At 44.9% G+C, this 22,551-nt stretch overlaps 1 protein-coding gene across 1 annotated transcript in view; it reads right to left on the minus strand.

Annotated features, from left to right (window-relative positions):
* LOC138492142 (trichohyalin-like) overlaps positions 1–22,551 on the minus strand; it is a 782,601-nt gene that overhangs the window by 212,496 nt on the left and 547,554 nt on the right. Inside the window, exons 20-21 of the mRNA XM_069619133.1 lie at positions 21,369–21,500; positions 5,172–5,413 (exon numbers count right to left, since the gene is read on the minus strand). Of these exons, the coding sequence (XP_069475234.1) occupies positions 5,172–5,413; positions 21,369–21,500 (374 nt within the window). The remainder of the gene's footprint in view (positions 1–5,171; positions 5,414–21,368; positions 21,501–22,551) is intronic.

Genomic DNA, 22,551 nt, shown 5'->3' on the forward strand with positions numbered 1-22,551 from the left:
TGGAGTGTGGATTGGCACTAGAGAGCCCCAAACCGCCACATCTAGTCAGATGCTCCGACTGCCGCTTTGCCCTGGAAACTCAAGGTTTTGCCTGGAAAATAGCATTTCCTGACTTGGGAAGGCAGGATAAAGCCAAAAGGATATGATGGCCGAAGAATAGGGCAAAACGTGCATGACACCACCATTTTGAGTATATGGTACTCAAAATGGCATTATGGAGTAAAATGAAAAAGTGCACAGGGTAGAAATTAAAAAACACAGGAGATAAATATCTGCTGCCACCAGCCTGCTCTGATCTTGTAAATAGAACAGGAATGTAACAAAAGAAAAAAAAGGATACAAATTGCTGCTGTAGCACTTCACTGGACGGTAGATATGTGGGCTGATCAGTGCCCCCAAAAGAGATTAACTGAGCAAGGGAAGTAAAGCAAAACGTCCTTACTTACCTCCAAAATGTAGGACAAGGTTAAATCCTAGCAAAAGGTAGGGGGTCCCATTGATGTCGATGGAGGGAATGCTGCAAAAAGAAATTATTTCCTAACAGAGTTAGAACGCTGCTTGGAGTCTCTTTCCTTTGAGTGAAGGGAATACATCTATTCTTCATTCAGTGGATATCTACACCCCTCTGAGGATGTGCATACTTTTCCCATTGGGTCATATATATATTTATATATGTTTCTCTCGCTCAAGTGCTAGGCCTATGGTGCTAGAGGCTTTACAACAAACCTTACAAATAGCGGTCATAGGGATTAATCGTAGACATCACTAAAATACACCTGTTACAAGTCTTCACCTGTAACTGCCTTTTAAGCATTCTGAAGGGAAAAACAGGAACAAAGTTTATGAACTTCTATACCTTCTCTTTGCATCACAGCACTTTAAAATAGATTATAAGCACTGATATTGTGATTTTGCTATATTTTAATAAAGATTATTTAGAATTGATATCGTTTAAAGTTTTGAATTGCTATTTATTACTGCAAGGCTTTTAAACCTTTTTGTGCCACATTTCGCTATGTTTTAACTTAAATATGAGCTTAATTTCCTTGTTTCTTGCCCTCCCTGCATCGGAACTACAAATCCCATCAGGTTTGTAGTCCGCTCGCATCTATTAGCTTTGGTCTAGAGTATCAGGGCTAAGCAAGTCTGCTCAGTATAAATTGAATTGCTTGCCTTCCCACGTTTTTTTTAATAAACCTCTAAACATTCTCTTTGCATCATGCCACTTTAAAATAGATTATAAGCACTGATATTGTGCTTTGCGGAATTTTAGGAAAGAGGTTTTAGAATGTATATCTTTTAAAGTTTTGAACTGCCATTTATTACTGCAAGGCTTTTAAACCTTTTTGTGCCACATTTTGCTACGTTTTAACTTACCTACAAGCCTAATTTCCTTGTTTCTTGCCCTCTCTGCATTGGAACTACAAATCTCATCGGGTTTGTAGTCCGAACAAGTCTATGAGCTGCGGTCAGGTGCGTTAGCGCCGGCATGTCAGGGCTAAGCAAGTCTGCGCAAGTCTGTGTAAGACGTGACTGAGTGTGCCTGTCGGTCTTAATAGAAGCATCGAAGCAGTCCTAATAAGGTAGTTCTGCTTTTTATCTGATTTAGCAATTTTTGTAGTCAGGATATAACTTCATTATCATGGGCCTCAACCCCCAGCCTGCATTATTATTGGCATCCCAGAAAATGGCTTGTGAGGCCATTGTACAGATGTGTATTCATTTGAGAACTGTAAGTTCCCAACTAACCTGCACACTAGATGCACCGTCTATTCAAGATGTAATGCACAGTGTAGCTAGCCAAATTACAGATACACCTGTGTTTGTGGGCTCCGCTAATACAGAGAAACCTCTCCTAATGGATAAAAATAATGAGGTTAGTAAAGAAACACATATCACCGGAAATGATCTTGATCTACAGTCACTAAATACCACTATAGAGACCACACAAGAATTGAGTAAGCCCAATAATACAAATCCAGCTGAAATGGAGGAATCTCCTATGCAACCGCATTTAGGAAAAGATAGCGATGAAGATTCCCAAACCCAATATGTTATGGAAATAGGAAAGTTGCCTTCTCACTTTAAAGACAGCTTTGGGATGGGAGGACAAGTTCTTAAAGTATCATTGTTGAACACTTGTTCATTAAGTAAGCACGCACTAGATATCCATTACTATGTACTCGAAAATCACATTGATATTATGTGCATAACCGAGGGATTCTAGTGGCCCAAATATTTCCTTGGCCACTCCTGAAGGCTATACATTTTATGGTCGGAACCGTGAAACTGGTATGGGTGGGGGTGTTGCCATTATGGCAAAACAGGAACTTTGCTTCTTTCAGTCCCCAGTTATTTACGAAGGGTGTGAAATGATACTGCTCAAATGTACCCCCTCTCCTAATAATTGCGTCAATATCATCCTAGTATATCGGCCTCCTAATGAAATACTCACCTTCAACAGGGAAGTTACTAGTCTCCTATCTACTCTACATTGACCAAATTGTTCTACCCTTGTTTTAGGAGACTTCAACCACTGGTTGGGAAACACTTGACACTGAAGCTATACTCTTGGAGTGTCTATCTTCCTGGGTACTTCCCCTAATTGTTTGTTTTTGATGGACCAGTTTCAATTGGGGAGGAAGCAGAAAAGTCCTTCAGTCTAGGCTTATTTTGATGCCCAAATTGAGAACTGATTCTAAAAAAACTTCAAAAACCCCATTCAAAAAGCTTTTTATAATAAAATTGAATCAGCCCATGTTAAGATCGCTAATAGCCAGACCCTCGATGCTTTGCCTAATGTTTTAGAGCCTTTTCAAAACTTATCTCAACCTGTTTTTAAGTTCAACTCCATTTCAGTAGTTGAAGTGGCGAATGTTCTTAAAAAGATGCACCCCACAATGTGGGTTCCAGCTTCCCCACCCAAGCAGCCAGGCACTGGAACGCACTGCTACCTCACCTAAGACTGATTGAATCACACCTAGCCTTCTGCAAGGCTATCAAAACTAGACTCTTTGTTTAAACAGAATATCTATCACGAATTGGTTTGAGCAATTCCCTGCATATTTGTTCGTTACTGTGTAACCATGAGCCTATTGGGCACCTGCCTTATAACTCAAGTCTGCTTATCATCTGTAACAGCGCCTCGATGCCTCATGGGCTGCAAGCGCGCTTGATAAATGCAAATAAATAAAATAAATAAATGTGTCATCGAGATGTAATTTCTTCAAACCTTATTAAAGATAATTTTAAACTCTTTGCTCCATTCCTTTCACGTTTTACCAATGCAAATTTTAGCCACAATGTTGTCCCAGATATTGTTAAAAACGTTGTAGTTACTCCCTTGCAAAAAAAGCCTGGTCAAGGTCCAAAGGTATTTTGCAATACGAGACCCTTAACAAATGTTCCTTTTTTATTGAAAATAGTAGACAAGATTGACACAATGCAATTTCAGGGACACTTGAACCAATCGAATATTTTGCTTCCAAAGCAATCAGGGTTTTGATCCAATTATGGGATCGAAGGTGCATTCATTGATTTGCAGACCCACATGTTTGCCATTGTTGACACAAATAAGATGGGGCTGATGATGTGCCGTGACTTATCAGCAGCTTTCGATCTTCTTCATTAAAGCTCCTGAACACTTTCACAGAGAGAATCTATCGATTGGATAAGTTCCTTCTTAGCTAATAGAAAGTCAAGAGTTTGCTGGGGTAATGCACTGTCTGATCCGGCTTTAATTACATGTGGAGTTACCTAGGCCGTGTGCCTTTCACTGGCACTCTTCATTATTTAAATTCTACCTTTATGCAATCTTTTGGAGAACACGGGAGCCCAGTTCACAAATCATGCTGATGATACTCATCTTTTGATTTAATTGAGTGGTGACTATAAGATTTACAATATTTATAAGTCTACAGGCCTGGATGTCCACAAATTGGTTATGTCTCAACAGTTCAAAGACTGAGTTTCTTATATTGGGTTCCCTCCAAGTGAAGGCTAAATTAGATCCTCATTACTCAAGTCTTCTTATAAAAGACTATGACATCAATGTACTGGATAAAAAGAAAACCCTTGGGGTTATTTTTGAGTCCTTGCTGGGTGCAGACGCACACGTGGATAGAACCGACAAAAAGGCACATCATCATCTGAGGCTCCTTTGGCTGGTGAAACCCTATGTATAATCTAAAAATTGTGAAACCTTGGTGAAGGCCACAATCATGCCAAGATTAGATTATTGTAATGTGCTTCTGAGTGGTGCAAGCAAGAATTGTATTAGCAAACTTCAATCTCTGCAGAACAAGGCTGTCCGCATCATGAGGAGCATGTCTAGGAGAACACATCTTTGAACACAGAAGAGAACTTCACTGACTACCCGTAGCAGCCCGACTTCACTTTAAAATGAGCACTTTGACCCATTAATGTCTTTATGGGTTCCGCCCGCCTTGTTTCTTAAAGAGGGAATGGCCCAACATACCACAGTGAAATCTACACGACTGAGTAATTCCATGTACTTAACCTGTCCTAGAGCCAAACGTGCGAGATGGGATGGTCGTTCTTTTCCGGTTCAGGTGACAACATCCTGGAATAAATTGCCAGCTGAATTACATAAGGAAGAGACTATGTTCACCTTTTGTAAACATCTCAAAACCATTTTATTTCATTAAAAAGTCTCCTGTCCACATCTTGATATGATTGCCCATGTGTTTTTGTGCCCCCTGATGCCCATGGGCTCCGGCACATAAGAAATAAATAAATAAAATAATTTAAACTTGCAGGACTGAATGATCCAAGAACTCTCTTAAGTAATAGTGTTTCAAAGCAGAGGTAAAGGAAATGAGGCACATGAAGAGTAGGGGCAGGATATCTTGTCATTGCCTTTTATCACCAAGGTTATATCACATCTGTAACATCGGTGCCCCCTTCCCTACACCTTGCAGCACAGTGAATGTTTCTGAAAAGTGCCACGGACCCTGCATGGAAATTGGGCTAACATTTAAGAGAAAAAGAATCTGCGAGTAAAACTTCTAAACATTTTCAAATGTTCAGATATATTACAAATAATTCTCTCTGAGATCAAACGCAATGAGTGATACATTAAAGTAACAATAGCTTTCACTTTAGAATACCCAGAGAAAGAAAAAAATAATTATTTTAAGAGACTGACTGACCCGTGTCTTATTCGAGAAGGGCTTATCGTTTGCACCCTCCCTGGTCTGCCTTGAAGTGGATCCTGGAGTCGTTCACATGCTGAGCTGACCTCTCTGACCAGGGACCTTTCTGCCCGCTCCACCTGTGCCTGCAGCTCTCTCTCGCGGAAAGATGCTTCGCTTTGCTCTGCCAGCAGGAGGCGCAGCTCCTCCTCAAGCTCCAGCACCCTTTCCTTCAAACGGTCCACTTCTCTGACACGCTCCTAAATTGAAAGTTAACAACTATTGACTCAAGACAAGAATCATTCAACAATGCAGATGCAAACCATTTAACACCAATAGGGTGTTCTGTTCCTCCATGGAAAGCAGATCATTGTGCAAATTTGAACAATACTGATCATGTATTCCTGAAGCATGGCCCAATGAAAATAACATAACTGTTTACACCAGCAGTTCTTCATCATAATCAGTGGCGGCTGGTGAATTTTTTAACTGAATGTGCGTAAATGCAGATGTCTAATATGCGTGAGAGACTAAGCGCAGCAATTGAGCCCAAACAAAGCAAGGGGCTTTGGGGGGCTTCTCCACAAGAGAAATTATTTTAAATAATGGGTTGAACTGGTGCATTTTACAGAACTTCCTGTGAAAAATTGGGAAAAGCCATAGATTTTGCAATCAATTTTGTATACTAGCACATGCAAAACCCCAATAGACGCAAGTTAGCAGCAGTGCACATGACCATTTTCCAATGCATTTTCATTACGCCTTTGCCCATAACATATGCTGTTATATAAAACATTTTCATGTTGGCTTTGCCTATACATGTCCTTTCATGCTGCACCAATACATGCCAGTATTACCAACTCAGCCAGAAAAAATGCTGTGCCACAGAAAAATAGTATATGCAGACTGGCTACACCAGGATAGGCCAATGTACTGAGTAATCACACCTTTGTTTGCTTTTACCCTTGATGCAAAGTACAAAAATGCCATGGAACACAAAGAATATACGGCTAGACTGCAGCCACCAATTTAAGCCAGTCTATCCATGTAATAGCACTCATCATGCTTGCTTTACCCTTGATGTCAAGTAAAATGTAACACATACCATGCCACAGAGAAAGTAAATGCACACTGACACCATAGGCCAAGATATCGAAGAAATAGCACTTATGTTTGCTTTACCCTTGATGTCATGTACAAAATCTATGCCACGTTACGAAAGTATATGAAGACTGAAACTAGTAGTGCCAGTCTGCATATACTTTATTAATGTGGCATGGCATTTTTTACTAGGTAATGTAAAACATGATAAGTGATATTACCTGACTAGACTGACCTACATTAAATGTAGAACAGTCTAGCCAGGTAATACCTTGTGTTATATTTGCTAAGGCCTGTCTGAACAGTAACTGTGCATCAAGGGTAAAGCAAACATGATAAGTGTTATTAGCTGGCTCGACTGGGCTACATTAAATGTAGGCCAGTAGCAACACTTGTCATCTTTGCTTTACCCTTGATGCACAGTAACTGTGGCTCAAGGGTAGAGCAAAGAAAATTATTATTGCGTGGCTAGACTGACCTACATCGAATATAGGCCAGTCTAGCCTTTACCCTTAATGCATAGTGTGTGAAACCAGACGGTGGCTCACTCGCTAGTCCCCAGGTATCTATCATCCAGGTGGCCAGGACATGGCCATTGCTTTTGGATCCAGTTCCTGGGGGTGGACCAGTGCGGGAGGATCACCTGGGTGAGGGGTCTTCAGAAGTGGGATACTGAATGCGGAGACACAATATCCCTCCTCCTGTAACACCTTTACCCCATCCTACCAGGTAGGATACGTGGGAACATAACTCCCTGCCCCCGTTTCCCTTCACAAACACTTCAACAAGGACAGCCCGCTCAAGGAGAAAATAGACTCGCACATGAGCTGTGTACCGGACATATCCTGCTATTATGGTCAGTCAAAGTCAGGCAATTACTGACAATCACACATACCCGACATCCATTAAACCTCACCACACGGATAAAAGGCAGAGCAAGGGAGCACATTCTGGGCGAGGCAAAGCACACGATGGAGCAGCAGTTTCCAGAAGGCAGCTGAACGAGAGGAGAAAGACGGCAAACCAAGAAGGGTTTGCAATGAGGGAAATACCCTTGACCTTTCGGACAGGAAACTGCTAATTTCAAAACCTGTTATAGATCAGAAAGGATAAGGCCAGGAAACCAGGCTAAAGAATCCTGCATTCTGTGTCGGAGATACCCGAGGCCGTCCTGCCTAGCTGACCAAGTCGGGGAGGAGCAGCAGCCACTGTGGTATCGTCGGTGGCCCCAAGAAGAAAGTAGCGCCAGAAAGATCAACACAGCCGTTGAGTTGGGGAGGCCGATGCAAGACCGGTCTGTGATGAAGTCAAGGTTGCAAGTGGCAACATTGTATAACGAGCGCAGGAAATAACATTGTTAAGCATGTGTGATGAAAGACACAATTAAAGCTAATTTGCTGATGAAGGTTTGAACTTTGAGTATGAAAGATACAATACCAGTGACAGAGTGGTCCGGCGCCACGTGGGTGCTCAATCAAAGGTCTCTTTAAAGATATCCATCCAAGAGGTGGCAGAAAGGTAAGTAAGACCACTGAGTAAAGTGAATCGAAGTGGTCCTGAGAAGGTTAAGCAAAAAATCATTGCACATTCGAAAGTCTTTGTTTTTTGATATCAAGAGGAAAACGTAGAAAGTGAGATTGCATCATTCGAGCCCGAATGAGGGAGACCGAATGTGAATACTGTGCTAAAAGGATCTGAGCCCGAACGAGGGAGATCTATGGTCCGAGCCCGAACAAGGGAGACCAGTTGTGAACATTGTGGCAAAAAGGGGTCCAAGCCAGAAGGAGAGAGGTCCATGATGAATATTGAGAACAAGAACTTGTACATGTAAAAGCCCTAAGAAGAAAGGAACTTTGGTGCTTATTTGTTACGACAGGCCCTATGCATTGTATCCAGAGTGTGTGTGTGTGAAGCTCAAACACTTGCCCCATGCTGTAAACGTGAGGAAGGGAAGCCAACTGCACAACTATCTTGACATATTATTTCTTGAACACTTTTCTTTTTGCATACACCATTATCTCACACCATTTTGTATTTAGAAGTAAGGATTGTCAATAGGTTTATTAGTATAGGCCCTTTTATTTTGACAGTCTTGACTAGGACTGCGTTATTTTTATTTGATGGTCGTAGCTTGCTGCCATCTTTATATTTATGTTTAGATAGGTATTCAACCAAACCATTGAAGTTCAATAAACACCCTTGAACTGTGATCACTTGTGTCCATCTTCACTGTTTGATACCATGCCTTCCTTACAATAGTAACTGTGCACCAAGGGTAAAGCAAAGATACATTTAATTACATGGATTGACTGGCCTATATTCAATGTAGGCAGCCTAGCCAGTAATAACACTACACTTATCATTTTTGGTTAACCCTTAATGCATGATTTGGGGAAATATTTCTCTTTTGGCAACTTTCCCTCCATAGTTCAATGTACCCCAAACCTTTTGCTTGTGTTCTTGAACCTGTCCTTACTTTTTGCAGGGAAGTGAAGCCCTCACCCTCCACTCCCTCCCCTGGCCTTTTGCTTATTTTTATTATGGGGAAACTGATCAGTCCTCCAGACTATCAGTACTAGGAAACTATGTTTCCCTTTTGTCTTTTTTGGTAACGTTTTCACATTGCACACAGCATCTTACAATGCAGTGCAATGGGCATACTTTTGAATCACCCTTGTTTTTTACACTTCTGATTTTTGGTAACTTTTAAATGTGCCTAAAGACAGGCTGGTGGCAGCAATTATATTTTTACAATTTTAGTGTTATTTCTGTGTTATTTATAATGTGCATATTCACGTTTACCGCATACGGCTACTAAACGTAACTAGTGCCCTAATATGGCCACACCATGAGATTTTAGCTTGTTCTTTGGCCATATTGTTCTTTGGCCTTCTTCCTGCCTTGCAGGTCAGTAAATCCCACATAAGGTCATGCACCTGCCAGGGAAAGCTGCTGCTTTCACAGGCCATGGATGCCTTTGTATGTGTGGCCTAGGAAGGGGGAGGGACTGTCTGGTCCCACTCGACATCCATGGCACCTGAGAGTATGGGTATGGGACATGAGTGAAACCCATAGTGGTCCCTCAATGGACCACTGCTGGCTGTTTGACTGGTGCAGATTCTTACCCTTGGTGGGCTTGGACTTGGCTAAGAAGAGGACTCCAGCAGCCCTTTCTTTAGATCATCGTTGTAGCCAAGTATCCTGTGTAGAAGAACAGCCAACTGAAGTTCCCAAGAAGAGGCCCAAAGAGGCCCAGCATCCCTTCCTGCATCTGGTCTGGTAAAGCCCTGTTGGGCTACCTGATCTGCGAAGGCCCTGAGCGGTGCTTCAACCCCTGGACTGGTGGGACCAACAAGTTGCAATGTGTACCTGAGGATCTAACCATCCTGAGCTTTCGGAAATATCCCTGGACCACCTAGGGGACTGACCAGCTCTGCAGTGGGCAACCACACTAGAACTTTCACTGTTCTGCATTCGCCTCCGGAACTTCAGAGTCGCCAGCTTGTGGTGTAAGTTGCCTTCCTGACAAATTACAGCCTCCCAGATTCAAGGGATCCTGCTCTGGAAGGACGCATGCCATTGATTGTGAGCGGTGATGATCATTGGAACTCACTTTACCCTGTCTTGTGAAGTGTCCTGAAGAGGACTGCATCAGTGCTTCCTGCATATCTCCATCCCGAAGGGTTGCACTCAGTTCCTGGACCCGACCGTAAGAATCCTTGCACCCGCAGCTCCTGGGCCCCTCTCACTGGAACTACTGGTGGGAAAACCTACCTCCAGCGACCCCACAGTCGACCCACCTAGGCCTCTCGAAAAATGGGAGTCAGGGGGGTTAGTAAACGCAAAGCATTTTACCCCCCCTGTTCTCGTTAGAATAAACCTTCCAGAAACATGGATATCGAGGGTCCCTCAGTATTAGTGGGGCAAAATCAGGGCACACTGTCTGGCAAGAAAATGCCTAATACAATGTCAACAGTTTATATACATTTAATAGATAAATTAATAAATTACATATAACATCATGTAGTGTTTGATTAATTTTTAGCATGTAAGTAAACAAGGATGTGTTCTGCACACTTCGCATACACGCATATGTGTTACAATTCAATAACGAGGCGAAAAAATGATAAGTACATTGCATTCATCAAAGTAATACATTTACACATTTTTGATACTCTTCATAGAGATTGGAATTCTGAAGTTTGGGCATATTTCTTGTGACTTGGTCCATCTTATTGCACCACCGACATTCTTTTGTTGATGAAGTTATTCAATGCATTTACAAGAACCTATGGTGACTGTATATATGTTTATTAGCCGTTAAAATAGCTCAGTGGGTTGAGCGCTTGCTGCTGCGATCTGAACGTGATCTGCAGGTCACAGGTACGAATCCCGGCAAGGCCAACTCAGCCTTTCATCCTTCCGAGGTCGATAAATGAGTACCAATTTCGGTAGGGTGATATTGTATGTAAATATGTGCTCTGTAAAGCGTTTTGGATTAAGGCGCTATATAAATAACACATCATTATCATTATTAGTGAGTGCTCTATGATATCACCAGCTTGTTTCATTTTCTAGTGTGCGTTTTGGGCCGAGAATAAATGAACAAGTTACTTCTTACCTTGTAACGTTCTTTCGATGGGATGTTCCTCCGACGTATTCCTTATCTTAGATATCTCCTTCCAGCTCTGCTGGCCTCGGAAAATTTTTCTCTAGAGGGCGCTGCGCGTCGACGTCCGCCGAGTCGATGTCCCTCGACAGCCGCTGTATCGACGTCGACGTCATCCTGCCTATAAAGGCCGCGCGCAGCGTCCGTTGCTCAGTTCCGTTTTGTAGCCCACAGTATTTCTGTCTGGACTAGACTAATCACCCTGAAGGAGCGTAAGCTGCAACAACAAGGGAAGTAGAACTGCGGGGATGGATGGGAGGGTCGATAAGGAATACGTCGGAGGAACATCCCATCGAAAGGACGTTACAAGGTAAGAAGTAACTTGTTCTTCGAAGGGATTGTGTCCTCCGACGTATTCCTTATCTTAGATAGGCTCCCATAGCAGTATTCTATTATTGGAGATGGGAGTACTGACTTCACGCTGCCTTCTATTGATGAATAGAGTGCAATACAGCCCTTCCAAACCTAGTCTCTTGACTGGAGGAGGAATCCAAGTTGTAAAATTGTGTAAAGGTATGGACGGAAGACCATGTGGCGGCCGCACAAATGTCTTTAACCGGCACTCCTCTTTTGACGGCCGATTAAGCTGCAATACCTCTGGTCGAATGAGCCCTAAGGTTTTGAGGGGGCTCTTTTCCTGCCAGTTTATAACATTCCAAAATGGCTAGAATGATCCATCTGGAAATGGTCTGCTTAGTTATTGGTAACCCCAGCTTGTGACCTGTGTAGCCTACAAACAGCTGGTCTGCCTGTCTTATCCTGGTCAGTCTACTGATGTAAAATCTTAAAGCCCTTCTAGGGTCCAGCCTGTGTAACCTCGCTTCCTCTTTCCCCGGATGAGGAGGAGGATAAAAAGATGGCAGGGTAATCTTCTGAGTGATATGGAATTCAGAAACCACCTTTGGGAGGAAATTAGGCTTCACTTGCAGGACAACTTTGTCTTTGTGAAAGATGGAATGAGGGGGTTTACAAGAAAGAGCTTGTAACTCGCTCACCCTTCTAGCAGATGTAAGTGCTATTAATAAAACAGTTTTAAGGGTAAGAAATCTTAACGAACAAGAATGGAGTGGTTCGAAAGGTGTGCCCATCAGGAAAGTTAGGACTAAGTTTAAATCCCATAGGGGAACCTGGAATGGTCTTGGGGGATAAACGTTGGTTAACCCCTTTAGAAACTGTATTACCAAGGGTAACTTGAAATAGGATGGTTCTTCCGCAGTGCGCTTAAAGATGGATAGCGCTGCGAGATAGCCCTTAATGGTGCCAACTTGAAGGCCTGAATTCGCCAAATAGAGTAGGAAGGACAAAACCATTGGTGTACCACATGAAAAGGGGTCGATATTCTTTTCTCTACACCAGCTGCAAAATCTGTTCCAACGGCAGCGGTATAAAGACTTTGTTGCTAGCCTCCTTGCCGAAAGCAACACCTCCATAACATCATCAGGGAGGTCCCAATCCTTGTACATCAGCCTTTCAGAAGCCAAGCGTGAAGGTTGAGGGTTTTGATGTCTGGATGGAGAACCTGACCTCCCTTCTGTGAGAGTAGGTTCTCTCTGAGTGGAAGTCGAATTGGAGGGCAGATGGACAAGTCTAGAAGGTCCGGGTACCATGTTCTCCTGGCCCAATCCAGGGCAATTAGGATCATGGTTTTCCGGAATCTTCTCAACCTCCTGATCATCTGAGGAATGACAGGGACCGGTGGGAATGCGTACAGAAGCGGAAACTCCCAGTCCACTATGAACGCGTCTCCCAGAGCTCCTCTCGGGGGAAATTCCCTTGAGCAGAACAGATCGCACTCCTGTTGACACTGGTGGCGAACACATCCACCTGAGGGGTTCCCCAAAGGGCGAAGTTCTCTTGAAGGACTTCCTGAGCTAGTTCCCACTCGTGGGAGACTGTGCTCTGCCTGCTCAGAGCGTCCGCTGTCAAGTTCTTCTCTCCGGCTAGGTGAACTGCCGATGGAGAGATTCCTTCTTGGATTGCCCAAAACCAGAGCTGCATCGCCTCTCTGCACAGGGGTAGTGATCCTACGCCTCCTCTTTTGTTGAGGTAATGCATGGCCACTGTGTTGTCCGTCATTATCAGGACATTTTTCCCTTGTACAACTGGCAGGAACGCCTTCAGCGCAAGTCTGATGGCCCTCAGCTCTAACAGGTTGATATGTAGTCTGGACTCCGATGGAGACCAACGACCGCTGATGGTCAAGTCGTTGGCGTGGGCTCCCCACCCAGTGAGTGAGGCATCCGTGACTACTGTTATCTCCGGCCAGGGTTGCCAAAACTGTTCTCCTTTCAGAATGTTCTCCTGACAGGCCCACCACTGAAGGTCTCGAGCCACCCTGTCGGGAACCTGAAGAAGATCTGTCATTCTTCCTGAGAATTGTGACCACTGAATCCTCAGTGCCCACTGGAGGGATCTCATTCTCAGGCGAGCCTCTGGCACTAGGAAAATGCAGGATGCCATGAGGCCTAGCAACCTCAAAAGGTTGAAGGCTGGGAGACGTTGGGCATCTTGGAACTTGGTAACCATCTGTAGAATATCTTGAGCCCTCACCTCTGGTGGCGAGGCTTTTCCCAGGGAAGTGTCCAGGATCGCTCCGATGAACTGGAGTCTCTGCGATGGTATCATTTGTGACTTCTTTAAATTGAGGGAGAAGCCCAGTCTGTGAAGGGAGTGGCAAACGTGATTTAGCTGGATCTGAGCTTGTTCCGAAGATACAGCCCTGATCAACCAATCGTCCAGGTAGGGGTAGACGTGAATCCCTTCCCTCCTTAGACTTGCCGCCACTACCGACATTAACTTGGTGAAGACCCTCGGGGCGGACGTCAGCCCAAAAGGCAGCACTCGAAATTGATAATGAGAGTTGCCAATTGCGAACCTCAGGTATTTCCTGTGTTTGAGATGGATAGGCACATGGAAATAAGCGTCCTGAAGGTCCAGAGATACCAACCAGTCCTGGAACTGAAGGGCCTGAAGGATCTGAGAAAGAGTTACCATCTTGAATTTGTCTTTCCTGAGGAATTTGTTCAATTCTCGCAAGTCCAAGATGGGTCTCAGTCCTCCGTCTTTCTTTGGAATGAGAAAGTAAGGGGAGTACCAGCCCTTGTTCCTCTCCGCTACAGGTACCGGTTCTATGGCACCTTTCTCTAGCAGGTCCAAAATTTCCTGCAAGAGGAGTGGATCTGGAGCTTTCTGAGAGCTGATCCCCGGTGGATGACTCTGAGGTATGCGTAGGAGAGGCAGGCAGTAACCTTGGGCAACTGTTTCCAATGCCCAAGCATCTGACGTGATAGCCTGCCATTCCGCCAGATGTTGAGTTAACCTGCCTCCTACAGGTGTCCTGTGAGGGAAGTCCTCAGAGTGGTTTTGGGGCGGCTGATGCAGATGCCGATGGTAAAGAGGCACCTGCTGTTGCTGCGGCTTTTGAATATCTACCCCGTCCACCTCGGGTAGTTCTTCTTTGTCCCCTTTGAGTCGGTCATCCTCTACCTCTTCTGAATGCGGAGTAGAAGCGAAAGGACTTGCCTCTCGCAGAGGTTCCTGTGGGACGAAAAGGTGTCTGACGGATTGCAGCGCCTAGGGATTTTGCTGCTTCTTTTGATGTTTGCAGTTTCTCTAAACTGTTATCCGCCTTTTTCCCGAACAAAGAAGAGCCATCGAATGGCATGTTCAAGAGCCTGGCTTGCACATCTAGGGCAAAACCAGACTTTCTCAACCAAGCGAATCTCCTGGTTGTTGTACTTGCCGCCATTGCTCTGCTGATACTGTCAGCCGAATCAATGCCCGTCTGGAGGGATTCGCACATAGCGTCTTTACCGTCCTGTATGATATTTAGAAACGCCTCCCTTTCTTTTCCCTCCGGGATGCAGTCAGCCGCTGTAGAAGCACACTCCCAAAGTGTATGGCTGAATCTAGCAAGGGTGCAAGTAGCATTAACAGATTTTAACGCCATGCTACATGCCGAAAAAACTTTCTTTGCCATAGCATCATATTTCTTATCGTCCCTGTCCTGTGGGACGGTAGGGTAAGCAGTCTTGACGTCAGTAGAAGATGCTGCCTGTACCACCAGACTTTCTGGGGATGGGTGTTTTGACAAAAACTCCGGGTCTGCAGAAGATATCCTGTATTTTGTAGACAGTTTTTTATTTACTGCCGGGACGACATCTGGGGTTTCCCAGTTCGTCATAATCTTCCTCTGAAGAGCTTTATGAAAGGGCACTACAGGATCCTCCTGTGGACCTTTGTCAAGAATATCCGTGAGGTCATCTGGTTGGAAAGCCTGTGAAGGTGTACACCACCCCATAAATTCTGTGATCCTGGCCATTAAGGCTCTATAGGGGGTTTCAGCATGCTCCCCCGGGTCTGGTCTAGCAAACTCAGGTGAAGTGTCTAACCCACTTGCCTCATGTAAGGAATCATGAAGATCCTTTAACCTGCGTTCTTCTGAGGATAACTCCTCTAACTGGGGTTGCAGGTCCCTGCAACTCAAATGTGTCTTCCTGTTCAGATAGTTCACCCTCTTCCATAATTGAGGACATAGTTCTCAATTGTTCTGAACTCACATAGGGTGTAAACCCCATCTCCAAGGCAGAGGGTGCCAAACTTGTCATAATCGGCCTCGAAAACGTCGATGTCGTTGACGCCGAAGGCTTCAGGCGTGGCGTTGAAAACAAAGGCGGAGGCCTCGAGGACCTCGACAGAATTGGGATTCTGCTCGAGGAAGTCGACAATCTCGACGCCATCGTCATCGAGGACCTGGGGATAGCCACTGGGTGCGTCGTAACCGTGACTTTCCTTGGCGTCGACGCCGGTGTCGAAGATGGCGTCGAGTCGACAGACCTGTGTGTCGAAGGTCCCTTCGACAACGGCGTCGAAGACACCGACCTCGGCATCGACGGAACCTTCGTCGATGGCGTCGACGGAACCTTCGAAGGTGGTTTTGAGGTCATAGCTTTACTCGAGGGTTCGAGACGCGCTCGAGAAGCTTCCTTCGCCGGGTACTGTGACTCGCGGCGTTTTTGACCTTCGGGTCTTTCGACCAGAGCATCGCTCTCGGCAGTCTTCGAGGGGGTCGAGGCCGCTTTCTCGAAGACGCTCATCATATTTTTGCGGAATTCCTCCCATTCAACCCGGGAACTAGGTTTCGTGGGGCAAGGGATTCTCTTTGGAGAAACAGAGGAAGAGGAGGACAGAGAAGGGAATCTTCGACATCTCCTCTTCGAGTGCTTCGATCTCGAGGAGTGATGGGACCCACTCTGAGACCTGGAACGTGAATGGTGACGAGGAGACGAATGTCTCAACTTCGTCGAAGAAGAAGAAGAAGCTTTTAAAGTCTTACCTTTCTCCAGCTTCCCCCTACGCTCCTTCAGGGCCTTAGCTGTCATGGACATACAGTCCTCGCACTCCGAACAATGGTGTTCAGCTCCCAAACACCACAGACAAACTCTGTGAGGGTCAGTCAGCGACATCTTTTTCCCACAATCTCAGCATTTTTTGAAGCCAGACCGAGGAGTTGTCGGTTCCGACGAGGAAGCCATCGAGTACGGATCGAATATCTCGAGGTAAATAGGATTAAATTGACAAAACTGAGCAACGGTATTCCGAGGCACTGAGTAAGCGCGTAAAAACGGAACTGAGCAACGGACGCTGCGCGCGGCCTTTATAGGCAGGATGACGTCGACACGGCGGCTGTCGAGGGACATCGACTTGGTGGACGTCGACGCGCAGGCGCCCTCTAGAGAAAAAATTTCCGAGGCCAGCAGAGCTGGAAGGAGATATCTAAGATAAGGAATACGTCGGAGGACAAAATCCCTTCGAAATAGTACTTTTGTACTTGCCTGTCTAAATTGAATTATTTTGTGCTTCACTGTGCAGACTCATTGTGGATCCCTGACCAGTCAGTGTGTTCAAGTTGCAGATCTCCGCAATACGAAAAGTGTGACTGACAGGAGAGGGCTCATCTCCTGTCAGGCAGTGTGTGTACTGTGATGAATCTTGAGGATACCTCAGTAAACCCCTTTCTATGTTTTCCTCCCAGGTGGCCAGGGAAAGGCAGATGCTTCCTGATCCTGACCTTGGGGGTTGTGTACTGTGGGAGGAGGAGACAAGGCCCAGGGCGGTGAGCTAGTCCTGTGGGCTGAGACACAGTATTTGTCTTCAAAAGGGAAGAACCTTTTTCAGGTACCAAGACATATAATGGCTTATTGTCGTTATGATGTATCTGAACCACTCAGTAAGCCTTTTGATGTGGGTAAATCTGGTGTGAAATTTCTAAACATCATAAGAAAGGAAAAACCGTTTGAGACCTCTAAATCCCCCTTACTCCTAGATGTACAGTGGAAGGAAACCTTTACATAATGGCTTAAATGAACAGCCTTCTCTTTTTCAAGTAAACTCTTGTAACTCTTCCTTAAATGCATTTAAGAAAAGTAAATCTGCATTTACAATAAAAAGCCAACATGAAAGCCTAATTCTGTTGGTTGAGACTACAAGTCCCATAATCCCCAGAGTACTGGGACGAGGAAGAGGGCACAAGAGCAATGTTGCCAGAGTAGTCAGCTTGTTAAGCATAATGGCCCTCACCGGAGGGAAGCAGAGAGGCTTAAAAGGCCCCCTCAGGTGCAGGCCATTAGATGGAGATAGAGGTGGAGTAGTCGCAGCAGTAGAAGGAGAGCAAGTTGGTGGAAAGAAGGCATGCCAGGACTTTAACCAAGGAGATTTCAGCTGCCTATCCTGAGAGGGTCCTGTTCCCCCTAAATCTGAAGTGCAGAGGCTGTGCAGCAGAACGCATGAAGGAAGACTGCTTTTTCCCATGTGAACCTGATTCCAGAGATTGCACAGCAGAAAATGTGCTGCGGACCGTGACAGAGTTGGTGTGCAGCCGAGGGTCCCAGGAGCGTGACAAGCTCTGTGACGGCCTGGCAGGAACGAAGACACCTTCATCATGGAAGTGTATGTGTTCAAATGAAGCCAGAAGCCGTTAAAGTTCTACAGCACGCGAAGGGAGCAAGACAGAAACCGGTGAGTGCTAATGAGCATTCTGATCACTTGCACAAACAAAGGAAGACAACTGTAGCCAAGCAGAATCACTCATGTGTGAATGAAAGCAGTATTAAACCGACAGTTGATTGTCAGACTACGGGAAGTAAGAAAAGTCACACTTGCGTATGAGTGAACTTTTTAGCAACACTCGCGTAAGAGTAAAACTCTCTGAGCCATGTTAATTGAAAACTAAGGGCGTCATTACAAGGTTGGTGGGGGAGTGGGGAGACTGAATCGCTGGCACTGATGCTAACGGTGCCAGCGCTTCTTTGAAGAATCTGCCTACCAGAGCCGCTGAGCCTAGCAGGGTCTGTTAGGCAGAATCATCTGCAGTACCCTTAGGGAACACTACGGACAATTAAGACTACAAGTGATAGTACAATTTCACCTTTGGTACAAGCCTGTACTACACAGTAAAGTGGTAGGGATGGCTGAGCAGCTAGACTTATCTCAAGAGCAAATGAGCAGTAGTAGGGATTACACAAAGGACTACAATTACTGTGACTCAAGCAAACACTGACTCAAGGTTTCTGGTTAAAAAATATAAGTACATTTATTTTTAAACCATCTGTTCACTAAACACTTCACTTCTATTAGACAAAACCACACTCTAAATATACTGCACACAACCAATTCCTTTTGTTCAGGTCAATTCAAGGTAAGGACATTAGAATTTGACAGACCGGTGTTGCGAAACAAAGACGTTACCGTGGGTTAATACGCGATCACTTTTTGACAGTAATGACAGTTCAGTCTTACAAAAGAAAAGCGTACCCGCAGGAAGAAGTGTAACCGGTGTCAAACACACTTAGCACATACAATTAAAAGAAGGGAATAGGGGATAAAAATAATAGGCAATACTTTTGTCAAGACAATAGAATCAGAGGACGTGTTCTAAGAGGCAGATAAAAGTCAATAGGCCTGCGCCAGTGTCAAATGGAACAGGGGCTCTGTTGTCGAGGATAACACGGTGAGAACAGGTCGAGATTAACGTTGCCAGGAGTACTGGATATTGTCAAAGGGAAGCAAAAGTTATAAGAGGGAAGGAAGAAAGGACAAGCCTTCGGAAAGGAAAAGGGTTCACCCCATTTCCTCAAGGTCGGACGGAGAGAACAACCAAATGGACACAGTATCTTATTCGGATGAAGAAAGCTGGTGCTACAGCAGTTGTTCCTGGTAGTTCCTGCAGATTCGGTTCCTGAAGCTTCAGTTGTGGGGACAAGAAGGAGGACATCTGGAGCGATCTGCACTACCCTGGGATGAGGCCAGCAGCAGCAAAGCAACAATGAATAGAAGGTGCGCTCCTTAAAAGCAGGAGAGGGCTCTTCTGATGGCTATCCGGACCACTACAGCTCAGTGCAGTGATTTCGACCCAGAAGAGGATTCTCTGGCTGTAGAAGGTGAGCTGGTTGATCCCACCAGGCTCAAGGGAAGAAGACTCCGGCCTGGATCTTCTCTGTCGTTGAAGGGTAGATAGCTCAGGACTGCAGCAGGGCTTCACCGGGTTCCAGGAGTTGTAGAAGCCGTCTTCTTCTCCACTTCTCTTTGGTTCTTGTAGTTCCAGTGGCAACTCTGACTTCCAGCCCAAGAGTCCTGCTTTTTATGCCAAACTCCCCCATTCACACAGCCTGGCTGTCAATCACACAGCAGGGGGGTTGTCCAGCCTGGACAACCACCTCAGCCAATCGACACAAAGTGCGACTTGGGTCTCCAAGGAGACCCTGTGCAGGGGGTGACTAAACCCCTCTCTCACATTCAGCCCACCTGGACATCCAGACGCCAAAGGAGGGCTTCTTCGCAGAAGACCGCCAAAGGACGGAGAACAAGGAAACCAAACCTGGTTTGGCACGAAAAGCAAACAACAAGAAAGACCTTTCCAACACGAAATGGCAAAAAACCACACTAGGACCCAAAATAAAAATGATATGGGGTAGCAGGTTTTATGTTCACGTCTGTCACCACAGCCAGAACAGTAACACAGGAATCCGTGTAAAAATGATAGTTACCACTGCCACCAGCCATGTTGAGTCGGGAACGGGGACACAAAGTGCACCTTGAGGTACAGAAGGACAGGGGAAAGATATTCCCCTCCAGTACTCCATTGTAAGATGGTTGGTACTGGATCTGTATTTAAAAAGGATTAGTAAAGCCAATGGTGACTTTACATGTTTCTGGGGGACAGTAGTCATCCCCAGAAATGGAGTTCACAAGGGAAACCTAAAAGACATCCCTGTGTCACTGCACTAAAGGTGCTGTGTGACACGCACGTAAAAAGATGATGCCTAGGGAGTTGGTGACACTCCATAGCCCATGAGCACAAAAAGTACAACACACAAACATACACTGCAAGAATGGGAAAAAAAGGCTTGCACTCTTACCAGGTGGATAAAATAAACCCCTGAAATCCAGCAAAGCTGCTGAAGGGCTCACTAGGTAAGGGAAATTAGCCATAAATGATAATTCTCCCTAACAGGGTCAGACCTGACAAGAGTCATAACAAGAGTGTCCAGCTGTCCAGTCTTCTAAAACGTATCACTGTAGCCTGTAACCGCAGACTGGCCGGACCAAATCCCGAAGCCGAAAGTAACCTCTACACCTGCATCCCCTAGACCTCACTCAACTAAAGACAGCACTAAAGAAAGTGGGACCAGATGGCTCAGGAACCCCTGAAGTGGTTGATGTAGAAATCGGAGTAAGCTCAGTGAGTTTGCATAGCTATTTTAACCCCCATCGTGGCATAGGGTTGTATGGGCATGAAGTCCTAACCTTATCTCTAACTCGCCTGACTAAGATCAGTGGTGGTCTGGCTCACAGATCCCCCCCCCCACTGTGCATTCCATAGAGTGGAGGGATTGGGAGAGAACCTTCCAAGAACTCTACTTAACTTTTTATTAATCTTCTGGAACATCTTCTCTCAACCGTTGGCTTCAGCAACTCTTGTCCGCAATCCATTAATAAACCATCCTGCAAAGTACATATTGTGGAGCTTGTGACATTTGAGAACTAGGCCCCAATTCTTAGCAGGGTCCGACTTATCAATAACTAGATGCCTCGTTTCAGGTTTATCTGGGAGTGTTGTACTAAATGTACCTACTGGACTCTACTAGTTCTGAATTACTGTTTGCTCCATTTTCCCTCACTGACTTTACCACACACAGTTAGTTACAGCATTTCTCTTGAAATATAAAAATAAAGTAGTAGAGGAAAAAGTAGTAGAGGAATAAATATAAAGTAGTGTATGATGTCTCACATTGTTTTAGCTTTGTTTCAGAAAGGTCTGCTTTCTTCCTCCACCCATTATAAACATTTAATAATATGACCATCAAACCCTTTGATTATCTGTGAATTCTATACCCATGTTCCCAAACTCGAGCAGCCATCCATCATCTTATGTTGCTTGGTCTCACCTGATCCATTTCCTCTCGCAGTTTCCCGACCTCTTCAAGTTTCTCTTCTCTCAGCACAGCACGGAGCTCTTCTAAGGCCTCTTGCCTCTCCCTCTGCATGGAGCGGCTGTGGAGCTCCTGCTCTTGGATTCTCTGAAATCACAGCCATGCAGTGTTACTTTCTGCTCAATATGCATGCCACTTTTCCTATATGCAATGAATTAAGGAAAGGTGGGTGCCGACAGGAGGGGTGGGGGGAAACATGTGCTAGGAAAGGCATATGAACTTCACTAGGTGTTGGGCTGAAAAACATGGAATGAAGTAAGAGGAAGGTGGCATGGAAAAAGGTGTGCTGGGAAGGTAAAAACATGTGACGAGACCATTTCTTCTATACAGATTTCCCACTATTATTTGCCTTCAACAATTGTCCACCATATAACCACCCTTTCCTCGAGTTGTCTAGTAAAATCAACCACTGATTTTTCTGGATGCCATTAGGCGGTAGCATGCTGCGGACAGGCTGTCGTGCCTGGTAATGGCCCGATTACTTACCAGTAATCTTCATTACTCTGAGTCCTGGTATCCCTCGTCAGTCCTCAGTTCAGGGCAGTAGTTTCATGTGCATTGAATATAAAACACAATACAAGTCAGTGCTTGTTCTTAGCATATTTTTCAGGTCACAAACACCATTATAAAGACAATCTTTACTCTGCCATTCCCAATAGAAGGTGTATGACAAGTAATGTAAATCACTCTGATTATAACGTTTTAGGTAAATGTAGGTAAATGAAGATCACTTACAGTGGTCCGAGCTGTTTGCTACTTTTCTTGAATTTAATATAAAAAAAGTGTAAAGTGGTTTTCCTTAAGAGAGAGTTGTGACGCCATTTGTTGCAGCGCTACAAGGCATAAGGCTAATTTATTTATTTTATTGTTCATTTATAATGTGCTTAATACCAGTGAGTGGTTTCCAAGCGCGGGATCAGGATTCAAACCTTTGTTGCATGCTGTTTTCTTGCTTCCAAGACAAATGTGTTGCCATGAGCTATCCTTCCTCCCCAATTGGGAGACTTTATCGGATTAATACAATGAATTTTCTGTGATAACACGGCTCACGTGTTTAGGGATCACTGATAATGATAATGGTCCAAAAATTGTGATCTTTTTGACTTGTACAGCTATGTTTTGTTTCTTTTTCCGCAAG

The sequence above is a fragment of the Ambystoma mexicanum genome, chromosome 10, assembly GCF_040938575.1.
Source record: "Ambystoma mexicanum isolate Mex_15411 chromosome 10, UKY_AmexF1_1, whole genome shotgun sequence".
NCBI lineage: Eukaryota > Metazoa > Chordata > Amphibia > Caudata > Ambystomatidae > Ambystoma > Ambystoma mexicanum.